We start from the raw sequence: 16,486 nt of genomic DNA on the forward strand, positions 1-16,486 counted from the left end.
TATGACTCATGCAGAAGACAAAGAAGTTCAAAGACCTAGTTTGACTCCAGTATCTAGACTGGCCTAAAAGGACTAGACTAGTGCTATGATTAGTCTACAGTTTAACAACTTCCTTCCTCCATTGAATACACTGTTTCCAGCAGAAGGCTAAAGCTATTTTTGATACTGTATTTCCTTCACTGTATATTGCTTCTCCTCTCTTTCCTCTCTCTCTGAGTTTGAGTTTAACAGAGAGAGAGAGAGAGAGAGAGAGAGAGAGAGAGAGGGAGAGAGAGGGAGGGAGGGAGGGAAGAGTGAGAATTACATGTACTGTGAGAAAAAAGTGACAGTCAGACAATGTGAGGTAGCATTTTCTCTCGATAAAGTGTCTGAATGGAACGAGGTGGGCTTTCAGTCATTTTATCAGACTTTCATCAGCTCAGCTACATAGTACCACTTACGTTAAGGTGTAGGTGAGAACATGAAACAGCGAGAAAGCAACCGGGAGAGTGCAATGAGTGTGGTAGTGAGATAGTGTATAAGAAGCTGGGGAGTCATGAGAGCTTCCAAACAGTGAAAACAGCCAATGCAAAATTAAAATCTTCAGGCAGAAAGGAGCTATCTGAGACCTTGATTATGATTTAGAACATGTGGAGATTACAGCAGAAGACCCAACATATACTGTACATATCAAAGTCTTGGACTACAATGTACTTTTAAATCAAATTATGCCATTTAGTGAATCTGGGAGTCTTTAAGTGATTTTGGGTCTGTTACTGATTGAAAACTGGAGAGAAAAAGTAAACTGGCTCCATTCAGAAGCCAAAAGATGAATCAGATGCCCTGTGAGTGTGTTTGTGTGTGAGGGGAGGGCAAATGCTTGAGGCAATAATTACACATTAGCGGCTGGCTGGTTTATCTAGCAGTTCGGCTATTGCAATGTGCCTCAAGTCTTTTAAACACAACACTGAAACAATACGCAACTGCTGAAAACTAGCCAATTCATTCCAGTGTGCCATGTTACCATAGCAACGGATTGAAATTACATCCAATTATCTATTTTCAATGTCTTTTCTTTGCTAGATTAAAAATATGAAAAATATTTTGCTCTGGTATTTAAATGAATAAAACGTTTTATTTGATTAAATTTCTTTTATTTTTAGAGAGAGAGAGAGAGAGAGAGAGAGAGAGAGAGAGAGAGAGACAGAGAGAGAAATCTGCCTTTGTCACAAGACTAATGCTATAAAATCCACACTGTGTCTTCTTTACTGTCATTTTTAGATATAGATAATGAACATATATTGGCCATTGAAAAATAACATGTCTGGTTTCTTACCAACCTTATTTAATAAAAAGTAGCTAAAGACCATGCACCCTACACACTAATGAAAAAAAAACAAGCTTGCAACATGAATGCTATGAATATCTTGATTAGCAATAGCCTGGCCAAGTTACTCCTTAGTAATTTGTTCTGCAACACTACAGCAATACATAACAGACAGATAGACAGACAGATGTATAGATGGATAGACAGATACAATAGACAGACAGATACAATAGACAGACAGACAGACAGATACTGTAGATAGATACTGTAGATAAACAGACAGACAGACAGACAGATAGATAGATAGATAGATAGAGGCTCTATATTTGTCCTGCTCCTCAGAAGTGGTCTATTCTGTTGTATTCTACTCAACTAAACTGTATGGTACTTGACACTAAAGCAATCCATACTTGATTGTTTTCAAATCCAGTTTTCTCCCCTCTGTTGATTCTACTCTATTAGCCTTTCACAGACAACACACTAAGGGTTATAGTAATATCATTGCAGTTATTCATGTTCATGTCTGTCCAGACATGAAAATGGTTACAGTGTTTATTGGCCCATTAGGAGTCTACAGCTTTATTCAATGATTCAGTGAGTAGGGATCACAAGGGAAGTCTCTGATATCATGAGGACTGCAGTGCAAAACAGATGCAAAATCTAATCGGTTTCTGCATGAATGGACACTGGGGTATGAGATGCATAGTATGCTTCAGAAGGGACAGTTTGACATGTGGTAAACACAAGAGGAAACAAAAAAACAAAAGGCTCACCTCAGGGCCTTGCTCCCGAACAGAACATGATTCGCTGTCACCCTCTGAAAAGGACCCTGACTCATCACTGGAATTGGTTCCATACGACTGCTCACACTTAATCTTGGGTCGCACCCGTGTGTATAGTGCCTCTGTCCCGCCACCTGACTCCTGTGGATTGGCGGGGAGACATTGCGTCACATTGGGGCACGGTGAGGAGGAAAACTCAAACTGCGGCAGGCTACAGGGGGAACCGCCACTCCCGTCTTCAGCGTAAGAGTATGAGGAACAGGAACTGGAGGTCCGGGTGCGGGTTTCTGAAGGGGGCGATCGTGGGCATACTTTGATTGGCACTGGGCAGCTGGTGTTGGGCCTTTGGCGGCAGAGCAGGGGCAGGTCGCTGACTGTGGTGCTGGGGGAGTAGGTTTGGGAGCTGGGGAGGGACTGGCTGGCACCAGCCCACAGTCCCTTTGGCATGTCCTTTGAGAGCTCCTTCTCCAGTGAGTTACTGCTGGCGTGAGAGTGGGTGGGTGTACCCATTCGGTCACAGGCCCCTGAGGAGAAGATGACACTGCGGCGGTCCAGCTCCACCTCTTGTTTGCACACTCCATCACAGGAAGCTGATTTCAGCGAGATCCCTGGCGGGAAACCATCAGCATCTTTGGGGAACACCACAGGCATGCCAGGCTCGCTGCCGAGCGAAGGCCTGTAGTCTTTTTTGTGGTCTTCCTGAGTGGTTCCTTTGTCCTGGGCATTGACGAGTCTGTTTGCAAATATCTGCTGGGGTGGGCTAGGCAGATCTTTCTTGAAGAGATTTCGTAGGCAGGTGGGTGACTTGCTGCTGCCTTTAGGTCGATCCATTGCAATGGAACCATCCAGCTCCATCTCAGCCAAACCGTCATTTTCCCTTCCATCCTGCTCATCCCCTGACAGGCAAAGCGAGATAGACTCTTCCTCACTGCGTGGCTCCTGCTTGATTTGCATCACTGCTGGCCTGCTCATCTCCTTGAATGTGCTTGGAAATCCTGAGGTACTGGTGTGTGAGGAGACATCATTATTGTGCTTGTTGCATGCCCACTGGTACTTCCTATATTTAGGGCATCGTGGCAGGTCCGAGGTGCCATGTCGCTCAAAGTCCATCGGCCCATCAGCAAAATCTTCTGCCGCTGCCAGCTGCTCATGGTCTGGCCGTCGCAAGGAGTTCAGGGCCTCAGTGCAAAGACGAGAGCGTGGAGAATCAGACAGGGTCACTGAAGTTGTCGATGTTGTCAACACCTCAGGCTGCATACTCTCGTCCTCAGAGTGATTGTTCTCAGATACCACCTTGCGACAGAGGAGAAGACCATCCTCCTCACTGCGCAGTTGGGCCTCCAGGAAGCGAAAGCAGGAGTCCTCCAGGTTGTGCATGCGCAGGAATTCGGCACAGCGGATGACCTCCTGGATGTTTTCTCTGCTGAGTAGCAGCTTAGCCGTGTAGGCAAACTGCAACAATGGAGCGAATCCCTGGGCACTGACCTGCGGGGACACACACAGAAAAAACAGTGGAAATTGCCAGTGTTACCATCAGCACTGCCATTATTCAGGGCACTTGGAGTGTGCTGAGAGAACTCGACAGCTCAAATGACCGTAAACAAACACTGTAAAGTGCCAGTTAATCTTTTATCAGGTCAGCATCGAACATTCTATATAGTGGGAAATAAAAATTGAAACACTGGCGGCTGTCGGCAGGTCAAGAGACTAGCCTCATTTATGTAACAATGACATCTGACATTCCACTCCCTGCCCAAGTCAGCTCTCTAAGTTCAGCTCAGCTGGCGCCCCCTGTTTGTTGTAAATGTTATTACAGAAACAGGTAGAAGCATATAGGTTTGTAAACGTGATGTCACATCTGTCCCTCAGGTGAGGCATCTTTAAGCTTAATGGGCTCTAGGACTCTTATGGCTTATCCCTGCTACAGCCATCCTGAGCCTGCCGAGAGAGTGAGAGTGAGAGAGAGAGAGAGAGAGAGAGAGAGAGACAGACAGACAGACAGACAGATATGGAAGCCTTCTATTTGACCTAATGCTAGATAATTAGGTAAGTGACTGCGCCTGCAAAAGCTTGGCTGGCCCACTATGTGTGAGAGTAAGCAAGCGCATTAAGGTGGGGAGAAAATAATTACCTAGGGTTTTTTTTATTTATTTATTTTTAATTCCCCAGAGGAAGTGTGAAGCACATCATGAGGTCTGTTTATGCTCAACTCTCGAGATCTGTATCAGGCTAAACTCTACATATCTGCAAGAGGTGGGGGAAAAATTGCAAGATTTTCTCTCACATTACTTTACTGATATTCTAATGGCAAAAATCAATCATTTTAGCTACATATTTCACATTAACATTAACAAGACTGACATTACTCAGAGCAAGTGTGTGAGAAAGGTCAATAAACAGTCAATTGTTTCTATTCAAACAAAATTCAAACTCAGAACAAGCTAAGAGTCTAATGAAGTTGAATGACAAACAAGAAAATAAAAGATCGCAATATACTAGTTTTGAACTGCAATACACTAAACATAAATTATAACAATACTATCGTATCGCCACAGAGATATTGATATAACAGCATCGCCAGGTCCCTGCTGATATCCGCTTATTTTTAAACATTTGTCTTTATCTGACGATTAGTCAGAGTCTGCTTGTGTTATGCTGGATCCACAAACAAACCTCCAAGTAGGTGCTCTTCATTCACAGACACATTACAATGGCTGGACTTTGATCTGGGCTAGCATTGTTCGGACCACAAAGCGCTCTCTCTTCTCCCTCAATGATGTAAAGTGCTCAACAGCACAAGTGAACTTGTGCTCATTGATGTGAGGGAATGAGATCAACACTATGTTAAATGAATGGGGACAAGACACTGTTTACTATGAGTTTGTTTTTTCTCTTGGTAGCAACAAAAACAGCCAAGTCTCCAGAGATGTTATGATCATCAAGACATTTCTTGCGGTGAGAGGAGAGAACATTTACACCATGCAACCCACTAGTTACCTACTGTCTTTTTCCTTCTATAAAGTCAGGCACCAGAACCATAGAATTTGTTTTATAGATTTTTTCCATTTGGGAAAATTTGGGGATTGTGTTTACAGCCAGGGCAAAGGTATGGAGGGAAAACCCAGGCTTAAGGTCAAGCAACCATAATTCAAAGCACAGCTGATTAAGTGAATACTGCTTTCTGATCAAGCTAGATGAGGTCTCCTTGATTAAGGTAAAAGCAAACACAACAGCCACTAAGCTCATTTTTCAAGAATTCTTGAAGGGATATATCACCCAAAAATAAAACTTTACTCACCCTCATGCCATCCCAGATGTGTATGACTTTCTTTCTTCTGCACAACACAAACCACATTTTTTGGTCACCAACCAAGATTATTTCAGCTTTGTTGGTCCTTACAATGCAAGTGAATGGTGGCCAGAACTTTGAAGCTCCAAAAATCCCATAAAGGCCATGTAAAAGTAACCCATACAACTCCAGTGGTTTAATATATGTCTTCAAGCTATATAATATGTGTGAATGAGAAACAGATCAATATTCAAGTCCTTTTTTACCATAAATCTCCACTTTCACTTTCAAAATGTGAAAGAATGTGAAAGTGAAAGTGGAGATTTATATATATAAAAAAAGACCTAAATCCCCCACACATATCATATCACTTTTGAAGATATGGATTTAACCACTGGAGTCTTATGAATTACTTTTATGCTGCCTTTATGTGATTTGTGGAGCTTCAAATGGCTGGTCCCCATTTACTTGCATTGTAAGGACCTACAGAGCTAGAATATTCTTTTAAAAATCTTTGTGTGTGTTTAGTAGAAGAAAGAAAGTCATACACATCTGGGATGGAATGAGGGTAAATGATGAGTATATGATGAGAGAATTTTTCATTTTTGGGTGAACAATATTTGCAAGGCAGAAAAATAACAGTGCCACATCAAATCAAAATATGCACAAGTGATATGGCACTGTTATTTTTCTTGTTTATTTTAGTAAATTATTATTTTATTGTTTTCATCAGAGCTGCATCAGAGACGCTGAAAGAAAGATAAGGAAAGAAAAATAGAAAAAGAAAGAATAAGGAAAGAAAAAGAAAGAATGACTGAAAGAAAGAAAGAAAAAGATTTGAATTAATAAAATGAATAACAGATAGACTCTCATATTTATTATGGAACATCTTCAGATGGAAATCTCCAAAACTCCACTTCAGTCATACACAAACAATGGATTCTATAGCATCCACAAATATGCACACAAACAAAACTGATGACTATTCAGTCTGAGTCATCCGGGGCTGTCTGTGTCCAGTAGACACATTTCAGTACAGAGAGAGAGACAGAGAGAGGCTCATCTGCCCGCTGGCAACACAACAGCACCAATAAGTAATTACTGAAAGGAAGCTGCTGACTCTTAATCTTTGTGGGAGATGGTGTGTGTGTACTTGTGTGTGCATCATAATGTGTGTGTACAGTGTACAGGAGTGGGGGAGGATCGCAAGAAGAGTGTGCATATGTGTGAAGGAGATGATCATGGCTCTTTAAAAGAGGGTGAGATTTTAGAGAAATGCACATTTAATCCTATGGATTTGCTAAAGTAAGACCTGTCAGAGCACCCTTATTTTGCAACAATTATTGCAGGTAAAATTTTATTTCTGGTGACTAGAGTCACCAAACGGAATTGCAAAAATACCAACTGTTTTCATAGACGTCTCTTGAATAATCTTCTGTCTGCCACTGGCAAACAGATATTCCCTTCCCAAACTCATGCCATTGGTTAAGCCAAAGTCAATGTGTCGGGCTGGTTGGGATGTGTTTACACTTTTCGGGAGAATTAACCTACCAGTGGCACACTTATAGTTGACTTCACATATTAAGCAGGGAGAAGGTATCTAAACATTGAGAATTGATTGAACTGACAGTGTATAAAATCTGCCAATAGTGATGAAGGTGGTTTGATGCTTAAAACACGTTTACATATTGCTATATTCATATTTCAAATTAAGATTGTACGCTTTCATTGGGGCTAGGCTGTGGCTGGGTTAACAAAAGTGCATTAAATTGACACTGTATGTACACTTTCGTCATTCGGAAAGAAATGTGAATTTTTCCAAATGTAACTGTGTATATATATGATGAATTTATTGATTGTTTATTGAAAGCAATCATTGTCTATACTAAAGACAACTATGCTGTTTTGAATTTGAGGGTATTGTAGGGTAAGGACAGAGTGAGACAGTAATAACAGGGGGTGTGAAGGTAGGCAGGGCACCATATGGAGAGGCTAAGCCTGACAAACAGCCCTCTCTGCTGGGGAAAAAAGTGCTGAAACGTGCTTTTCAGCTGACATCAGCAGACACAGGCTGCAGAGGCAGCATCAATGCCTGCGCCATCTGTGACTGCTACTACTCTATGACAAACACACTCACCAGCCTGATAGAGAGAGAGATAAGCCATGTGAACAGAAGAAGGAAGACAGAAGACAGAAAAGAAGTGAGAGAATAAAGAAGATGGAGGGGTGGAAATGTTAGAATAGTGAGGAGAGAATGAGAGCCAGAGGAGCAGACGGGGAAATCCATGCTCTGTTTCAAAACCTTGCAAGCTGCCTATGTAGGCAGCATTTTAAGGCTTGGTAAATGGTCTGCACTTATATAGCACTTTTTTGACCTTACCGCTAAGGTTAGGTTTACAAAGCGCTTTACACTGTGACTCATTCATCCATTCACGCACACACTCACACACCAATGATGACAGAGCTGCAATGCAAGGCACTAGCCTGCCACTGGGAGCAACTTGGGGTTCAGTGTCTTGCCCAAGGACACTTCAGCATGTGGAATCATGTGGGCCAGGAATCGAACCGCCAACCCTGCAATTAGTGGCCAACCCGCTCTACCACCTGAGCCACAGCCGTCCCCATAGGTGCAATCCTGACGACAAGTCTGTTCTAAAACCTATGCATCTTAATTATATAGATACTTCGTTTTAGTCAAATTCTAAGGCAGCATCACATGTATCTTTTGTGTTGAATGTAATACCACAATGCATTTCATTGAACTCTGTAAACAAAAGATGTGGTGAGAGATATGTTGATTACAAATAAAGTTTCAGTGTAGTTCTGTTTTTAAACATAGAATATTTTACCCAATTTTTGTGTGTGCAATGTAATTTCATGCTTACCCTTACAAAATATCTAAACTAGCTGAAAACTTGCCACAAATTTGCAGCAAAATTGCCACTCGTTATTTTCACATGCAAATGAGCTTTTGATTCACAACAAATGTTTGCCAGAAGTTTGCAGCTCTTCGCCGGTAGTGGTGAACCTCCAGCAAACCTTTGGCAACAATGAACAATGGACTGCAAGTTTGCGGCAAATTTGCCATGAACTCTCGCTTTTCGTAAGGGTATTTAAGTATGATACTGTTAGCTTAGCAACTGGTAATGGCAAACTCCTAAAAATAAACTGTGAGTTGAGTCTCCTGAGTGCTATTTGTGTAGCGTACGAAGTTGGTCCCTAAGCAGAGCATTCAGAATCAGTCAGTTATGAGAGTCCATGATGGTTAGGATGCTGCCTTTGTAGGCAGTAGGCAGCTCACAAGGTTTTGGAACTGAGCTACAGGGCTATAGCACTACAGCGTGAAAGAGAAAATCTTAACTGTGTAGCACAACATTTACAACAAAAGAGAAGATAAAAGGTGCACAGAAAAGGAAAAATAAAGCACTATTGCTGCTCATTAGGGGATAAACTTTGACATATGAGGCACTGGATCTGTTAACATTTATTATGTGGGAAGCAAACAAAGAAACGAATGTATCTCCACGACAGATCTAGGCCGTTTATGCTAATTCCGACTACAAGAGTATTCGCTCTCTCAATGGGTTTCAAAAGGGTCATATTGTTACAGAGCAGGAAATTACATGAATTGTACATCATGCATCCTGACAACTCCTGACAAGTTGGGAATTGTGCCAAGTGATTCCTCCATAAAAAGGTCATGGAATGCTATAAAGGCCTCACACCTGCCCTCTCGTTCACTCATTCTCTCTGTCTTTGATCTTCTGCCTTTCCCCTCTCAGTAGCAGAGACAGCTAATTTATGTAAATTTGCTCCGGCAAATTCCTGCATATCATGCATGTTAATGAGACAAAGATCAGCATGACAATGAAGCGAACGCTTTACAGAGTGTCTGAAAAAAACAAAACCTCGAATGAAGATGGGACGCCTGCGATATGAAATTTGCTGACTAACCTGACATTAAACTCCACACCCAGACACAGACAAATTAGCCGTGGCGCAGCAAAAAGTCACAGTTCACTTTGAACAGAGTATGCGGGGGCCTATGTTGAGGGCGTTTATTGGCTATGCTTCAAAACCTACTGAGACAACATTTTCATAAGCAATGTGAATGTTCAAAGATGCCTGTGATGCCAAAAAAAATAAACTGTTGTACAGGTAGTCAGCTCAGCAGGTTTTGAAACTTTGGCATTGACACTACCACAAATCCCTGTGGTATGGTGGCAGTTGAACATTTTAGATTATTTATTTAATATTGCATAAAAAGATTTTTTTTTTTTTTTTTTTTACTTATATTTGAGTACTTTAAGGGTAATATAGACAGTTAAGAGTGTGAACATTTCAATGCACATACATGCACATAAACAGTGTGGCCCTAGAAAGTATTTGAACACTTAACAACATTTAAACAGTCATTGCATAATGCTGCCTTTACGTGCTATCAGAATTATCATAAATACGAGTTTCCCCACTCGGAAGTTGCACATGAATGACCCCTCAAGTCGTAATTACGACTGGGAAACTCTAACATAATTTTGATACCCGAGTTTCTGAGTTGGGAGTAGTCATAAACTTTTAACATGGTGACGGAAAGTACTGTTTCTCTAGAGAATGAAATGTTTTATACATTTTTCTAAATACAGCTAATTGTTAGCGCTTGCCATTTAGGTAAAATACATTTATGTGTATCACAACCATTTGATGCATCTTGCAAATTTTTACGCTGTGAAAATACCTTGTATTTGACCAAAATTTCATTATCGTCAGCAAGCTAACTGAGCCCTATGTAATGTGTATATTGTGTCAAAATAAAAGTTCCTCAAGAAATATGCATGAATGAACCTGGTGTCTTCCATGCTTCCTGTTCTTTCCGATAAGAAAGCACTTAAACACAACATACTCATAATTGCCACTTCAGAAGTGAGAAGTAGAATAATTCGGATAGCACATGAAGGCAGCATTAGATATAAGATATAAAGATATTTAAAATCACATTTTTCAAGCAAAACATTTCACAAAAGGATTTGGTTAGGGTTTTAAATTATAAAACAATAGATATACCATTTAAGCCCAAAGTATACTTCGGTCGGACACGTGACGCAAATCTCACCATCAGCTGAGTGTGCAAGCACTTAACGCATGCAGCCCAATTTTTCTAAACATGTGTCTTTGAAAGCGCAGAATGCACATGCACCTGGAGTTAATTGCACTAATTAGTGGGTCCACAAGATGGCAAAACTTACATTTTGAGCCATTGCTGTCACGAAGAAGCGCTAGAAGAAGAAGTAATTGCCGCTAACATCAGGAGATGAAGGTAAAAACAACAACAGTGGATGTGCAATTCAAGAGCGCGTGTGTGAGGAGGTCTGGAGATACCAGCATTTACTCGAGTATGATAAAGACATCTTTATGGGTCACTCCTGAAGAGAAAGTCCGGTGTCTCATAGCAGTCGTAGCGCGCATGCGCCAAACTCCTGAGTATGTGTGCACAGTAGCGGTTTTAACCACCACGCAAACCACGCAATTGCATGGGGCCCCGGACATCGAGAGGGCCCCCGGTAGGAAAGCTCCGCAAAAAAATGCTTGAGGGGTGACATGATGTTCTGGGTACATGCGCAAATACGCTGTTGTCAGCGCTCTTAGAGCGGTTCACTTTAGAAGCCGCTGGGATCGGGAAAGGTGAGTTTTTTAAGTAGGGTTCAGGTTTGTAATTTATGAAAAAAAAAAAAATATATATATATAGGCCATCCGAACTTGTTTCGCGCTCTCACTCACGGATATGCGTGAATGGATGAGTTAGGGGCCGTTCACACCGAACGTGTTTTTGCCTGCGTCTGCTCTGTTTTTCCATTGTTTTCCTGTGTAAACGCGCTGGATGAATGTCCATACATGCTGCACCGCGTCTCGCTGTTTCTTCAGTGTCTCACAAAGGACTGGCACATTTTTAGACACTGTGTCAAGTTAATTTTCAAAAATGCATGCCGAGACACCTGCGTACTGTATCAGTCGTTGCACTGTGTCTAGATTGTTTTGTTTATTTTAGCGCAGGTGTCACAAAGATTTAACCTTCTGAACAATTTCAGGTTGCAAAGAGGGGACTGTTACAATGTTTAACATTATTCCAGATTGTTCTGCAACAAGCAAAGTTTCAGCGCTTGATAAACGGCAACGTTTTTTTCCCCTTCTGCTCTAGTGTGCTGAGGGGCTGCCATGCCTTGTATGTTTATTGTTACAATACGAACATTGCCTATGATGCTTACATAAAATACAGCCTCAGCATCAGAATATAAACTCCAGGTGAAAGTAAATAAGACAGGAATATATTACTATTGTATACAACAAATCCTCAAAGTAATAATAATACTGTATCATATTATAATGGCAAACTGGACAACAATAAAAGAATTGGGGTTATAATATTAATAACAACTGAATTCCAAAATGTTACTGGGTGAAGTAGTAGGTTTTGCATTAAAAAAAAAGAAAAAAAGAAAATTGTTTTGTATAAATATATGTAGGTAAATATATATATATATATATATTTTATCACTGTATTGTGGAAAAACTGGAAAACATGTATTATCTTTAACAAGATTTTTATTTCATTAAACATTCTGAATGTACTTGGCTACAATGGTTGATAGGATGAATTTAAAATTATGATTTAAAATACATTTTATGTAATTTTTTAAGCAAACATTTTTTAAATGGGGCCCCGGCTTGGTCGGATGCTTGGGGCCTCAGAAATCATAAACCCGCCCCTGTGCGCACAGTTATATGGAGTATACTTTGACAGGCTCGTGTTTGACTTTACACAGATGCTGAGTGTTCGCTTTAAAATGGAATATACCTAGGGCTTTAAAATGAAGACACAAAGTATTTGGACACTTTCTGGTTGTCAAACGTAGTGGAACATATCCATAGTTTGTGATGACCTACACCTGCAGTTACTTTGCTAGTGTTAACTTGAGGAGACCTGACTTCATAAATTCACCAAAAGTGACCTTGACACCAGTTGATTAAAAGTGCAGTCAAGTTAGTTCTGAAAAAATCTCTAGCATTATTTGAAGCTGAAGCCACTGGGTTTTAATATTTTGTTATATAATACCAAGAGATCCAGAAAGTTTTATTTGTGTCTTGAGTGTTCAAATACTTTTTGGGGCCACTGTCTCAGACATACAGTACACACATGCAGACACTCAAAAGGGTAAACACTTGACAGATTTAGAGTCAGCCCTCCCTAGTGCAATGGATTAAATCAGCTACTCTACTGGCTAATCCTCTCAAAGTGAGGTTTATGGTATACAACCAGACAGAGAAAAGTACATTACCTCGTCGTCCTTACAGTAAAAGGTGGACATTGTCTCAGTCTTTGAGCCTTTAAGACAAGGACTGAGCTCTTTCACTCCCTTCCTGAGTAATTTCACTCAGATTTAACAGATGGACATCCTCTTTCACTGACTTTCTCTCTTGTACTCTCCGCCCAGCCCCCCACACGGTGATAGAAGTCAGATCTAATGTGTGATAGTCTTGAGCTCCTCTAAATGATAGCATTCACATCAGTGTGCTGTTACTTCCTCCCTGACCTGCTCTATCCCACAGGATTACTCCTCGAGTAATGCCCCAGCCAGGTCCTGAACTGCTCCAAAGCCTCTCTCTGTGTTTGTGTATACCACCTATTAACTCTAACACCTGCTTAACATTTACCCTTTCCCTCGAAGGTGACAGTCACTAGGATATTTTTGAATATGTGGTCAAGATGTGACATTTTTGAAGAGTTAATGTAATGGAAACAGTGTTTTCTTTTTGCTTCCCTGTAGACATACTCTAACTTTCACAACACAACTCTTTTTGCCGAGACCACCACTTATTGAAATTCAGACATTTAGACACATCTTTATAGTTGTTACCTTACAATGGTACAAAGTGTTACAGTGGTAAATACTTTCTCCTATCTGAGCTTAATATGTTGAGATATTATGAACTATAAATTAGACATTTAGATGAAAATTTTTAAAGCACTGTGTTGTTATCAGAATTTTGCTCTGTTTGTTTGAGCAGTCTGAAAAAACATTATTGACTATGTTTTTATGGACACAAGAAAGCGGCTTATTGCAAGAAAGCCACGTTTTGGTTTACATGCACTATATAAGCTGCGTATTTTTTACTCCTGTATATATACGGCTCGGTCAGTAAGAAGCTTTCTCCACAGCAACATAATTTCCAAGTGACGCTTGTGTAAATAGCAAACAAGGTATCCGAGGAAGACTTTACTATTTTATCCTCTGTTGTTTCACTTTATTTCCAGATATTCCAGATTTGTTGCTGTTTTTGTTTCCTTAACGTTCTATTGAGACCTGCAGCAAAATCGCACAGGATTCCCCCAATGTAGGAGCGCATATACACGAAAGTGAGGGACCATCGATATTTTACACTGAGTGTATAAATGGGTATAGTTTATAGTGTATGGCTTCTCCCACTGTAGTCCCAGAAATATTGAATACTTTCCACTGTGTTGACTTGTTGTTAAGCTCCATCCTTTGACGTTTGTTATCCAGTCTGTTCAAGCACATGCAAACTCCTCAACCTGTTAGAAAGCCGCTTTTGTTTATTCATGACCACATTAAGCCACGCTCTTCGGGAGAAACCTGGGTGTGTTAAACCACTTTCTCTTAATCCATTAAACGGCATAAGGATATCAGCGTTCTTGTTTACATGACGTTTCAGAACACCGCTTTCTGCAAAAACCCTGGAATAAACCGTTTTCTTTGGTGCATATAAACATGGTCATTGGCTCAAACAATGGTATGAGATTCGGACTACAGAAAATGTACACCATTGTCCAACCAGTGGTGGACCAGTGAAGTGTTTGGACAACCTGTTTGGTAAGTTGATATTTTGCAAATACGTTTTGCACAATTTTCGCTAGTGGAAGAGAAATTACATACTGAAGCTTTCCCGGTACAAGTAGCAGTGTAGCAAAAACAGGCTGTTTAATTCTAAAGGCGGTCACACACCAGACGAGAGCGCCGCGTTGCGTTGCGGCATAGGACATGTCACAGGTATCAAACACAGGGCATTCGATGCGGTTCAGGTTGGAGACAGCACACACAAAAGTTACCAAGGTTTTTCCCTTGTTCAAGAATGAAGAATGCTAAAGTAAATGATCTATGTCCTTTGATAATGATTTGGGTTGAATTTAATGGAAAATATGCGAGTTGCGCTCCATGGCACGGCAGCCTCCGGAGTCATAGCTGGGTGCTGCCGACAGACGTTGAGTGGCGGCGGCGGTGTGTGTACCTTCATTGAAAACAGTTGTTTCTAATTTTAGAACACGCCATGTTGTCCGCCAAATGTGCGACCCCCTTAAGTGTCAGAGAAAGGGTAGAAAATGTTCATGCAAAACTTTTCAATGTTAAAAAGTTTCTGGAGCATGAATTCTTAGACTTTATACTTTAGAAGTGGACTTTGAATACTTGAGTGCGACAATAAAAAAAAAAAAGAGGAAATATAGACATTCATTTGAATTCACTGAGCGGAAAAACTACAACTTTTCTGTGAAAAGTGTTTTAGAAAGTAACAAAATTAATTAGTAATGTGATTACTTCGATGCAGACAACACTGTCAAAACTAAGATAGAATTAACTTTTCACAGTTTATTGTAGTACAGAATAAAACAATTACTCTGATAGGAATCACTTTAACATTCAGAAACCCAAACCGAGATGAAATGGTACCGTACAGTTTTAAAGAGCTTTAGTGCTATTTTGCAATTCGCTGTATGAATTATTGCATTTACTTTTATGTTTTGATGAATGCATGTTTTGCAGTGTGTGTGTGGGCATTGGTGTTTGAGAGAGTGTTGCAATGGTGCTGAATTTCATGTGGTTGCTGTTCACAAATGTCTCCATGTGGAAGACTGTAAACTTTACAACAGGAGATGGTTTGAGTTCGCTGTAAAGACTAGTGCTGAATCAGACTTACAGAGAAAGATATTCAGTATACAAAAAAACAACAAAAAAAAAACAAACAGACACAGACCTATACTGGCTGTCTAAAGCAATGCTGAATCACAGTGACACATACTGATTTCACAGCTGCAGAGGGACTCGAGTATTTGGATACACAAGGCCCCAAAAAGGAAAGAATACCATGGGAAAGAAAAACAAAGTTTTTTTTTTAAATTTTTTCCCCCCAGATATGACTGAGATTAAATGGAGAGACAAATTGAGACGTTTTGGTCTTTTAATACTTTTTCCAATCCCAACTTTATATGGGCCATTGGTAACTTGATTTTAACATTTCTGTTACTAGACTGGAAACATTTACCTGTGCATTCTCTGATTAAGCAATGTGCTGAACTGTACCTTACTGACTGCACTGCTTTACTTTTACAGACCTTTATTTATTTATTTATTTTTTTTTACCATGCATATTTAAAGGCCCTATTATGCTTTTTGGGATTTTACCTTTCCTTTAGTGTGTAATATAGCTGTTTGTGCATGTAAAAGGTCTGCAAAGTTACAAAGCACAAAGTCCACGCCAAAGGGAGTTACTCTGTCCCACAGAAAACACTGCTCCTGAACTGCCTGAAACGCCTTGTTTGCAGTCCAGCCTTTACTTCCGTGACTTAGCTATTTCACTATGTAACACATTTGCATAATGACAGCCTAAGGGCTACTTTAAGCTGAAACTCAGTTATGGTAAGGGCCGTTACATTTCTGACACATGCTCTAAGCGGTTGACCAATCACAACAGACTGGGCGAGCGGACCAATCGAGCAGACTGGGATTTTCGGATAGGGGAGCTTTAAAGAGACAGGAGCTAAAACAGTGTTTCAGACAGAGGGTGAAAAGAGGTGCTGCAGCACTGTACAGTATGAGAAAAATGATGTGTTTTTTGAACATTAATGTATGTAAACTTATACTAGAAGACCCTCAAAATATGGACAAAATATGGGCTCTTTAAAGTCCTTTGAATTACCATTGCAATATGCTATATAAATGACATGTGCTATTTAAATAAATGTGTCGTGCTTTGCCTTAAGTAAATGCATGAATCAAATGAGAATCTGTGAGGGAAAAAAAAAACAAAAAAACAGAGATACGC

At 40.4% G+C, this 16,486-nt stretch overlaps 1 protein-coding gene across 2 annotated transcripts in view; it reads right to left on the bottom strand.

Moving 5' to 3' along the window:
- LOC127456698 (transcription regulator protein BACH2-like) overlaps positions 1-16,486 on the bottom strand; it is a 170,555-nt gene that overhangs the window by 23,228 nt on the left and 130,841 nt on the right. For both annotated transcript variants that reach the window (XM_051725190.1, XM_051725189.1), the window contains one exon: positions 2,080-3,573. In XM_051725190.1, the coding sequence (XP_051581150.1) occupies positions 2,080-3,573 (1,494 nt within the window). The remainder of the gene's footprint in view (positions 1-2,079; positions 3,574-16,486) is intronic.

The sequence above is a fragment of the Myxocyprinus asiaticus genome, chromosome 19 (assembly GCF_019703515.2).
Source record: "Myxocyprinus asiaticus isolate MX2 ecotype Aquarium Trade chromosome 19, UBuf_Myxa_2, whole genome shotgun sequence".
Taxonomy (NCBI): domain Eukaryota; kingdom Metazoa; phylum Chordata; class Actinopteri; order Cypriniformes; family Catostomidae; genus Myxocyprinus; species Myxocyprinus asiaticus.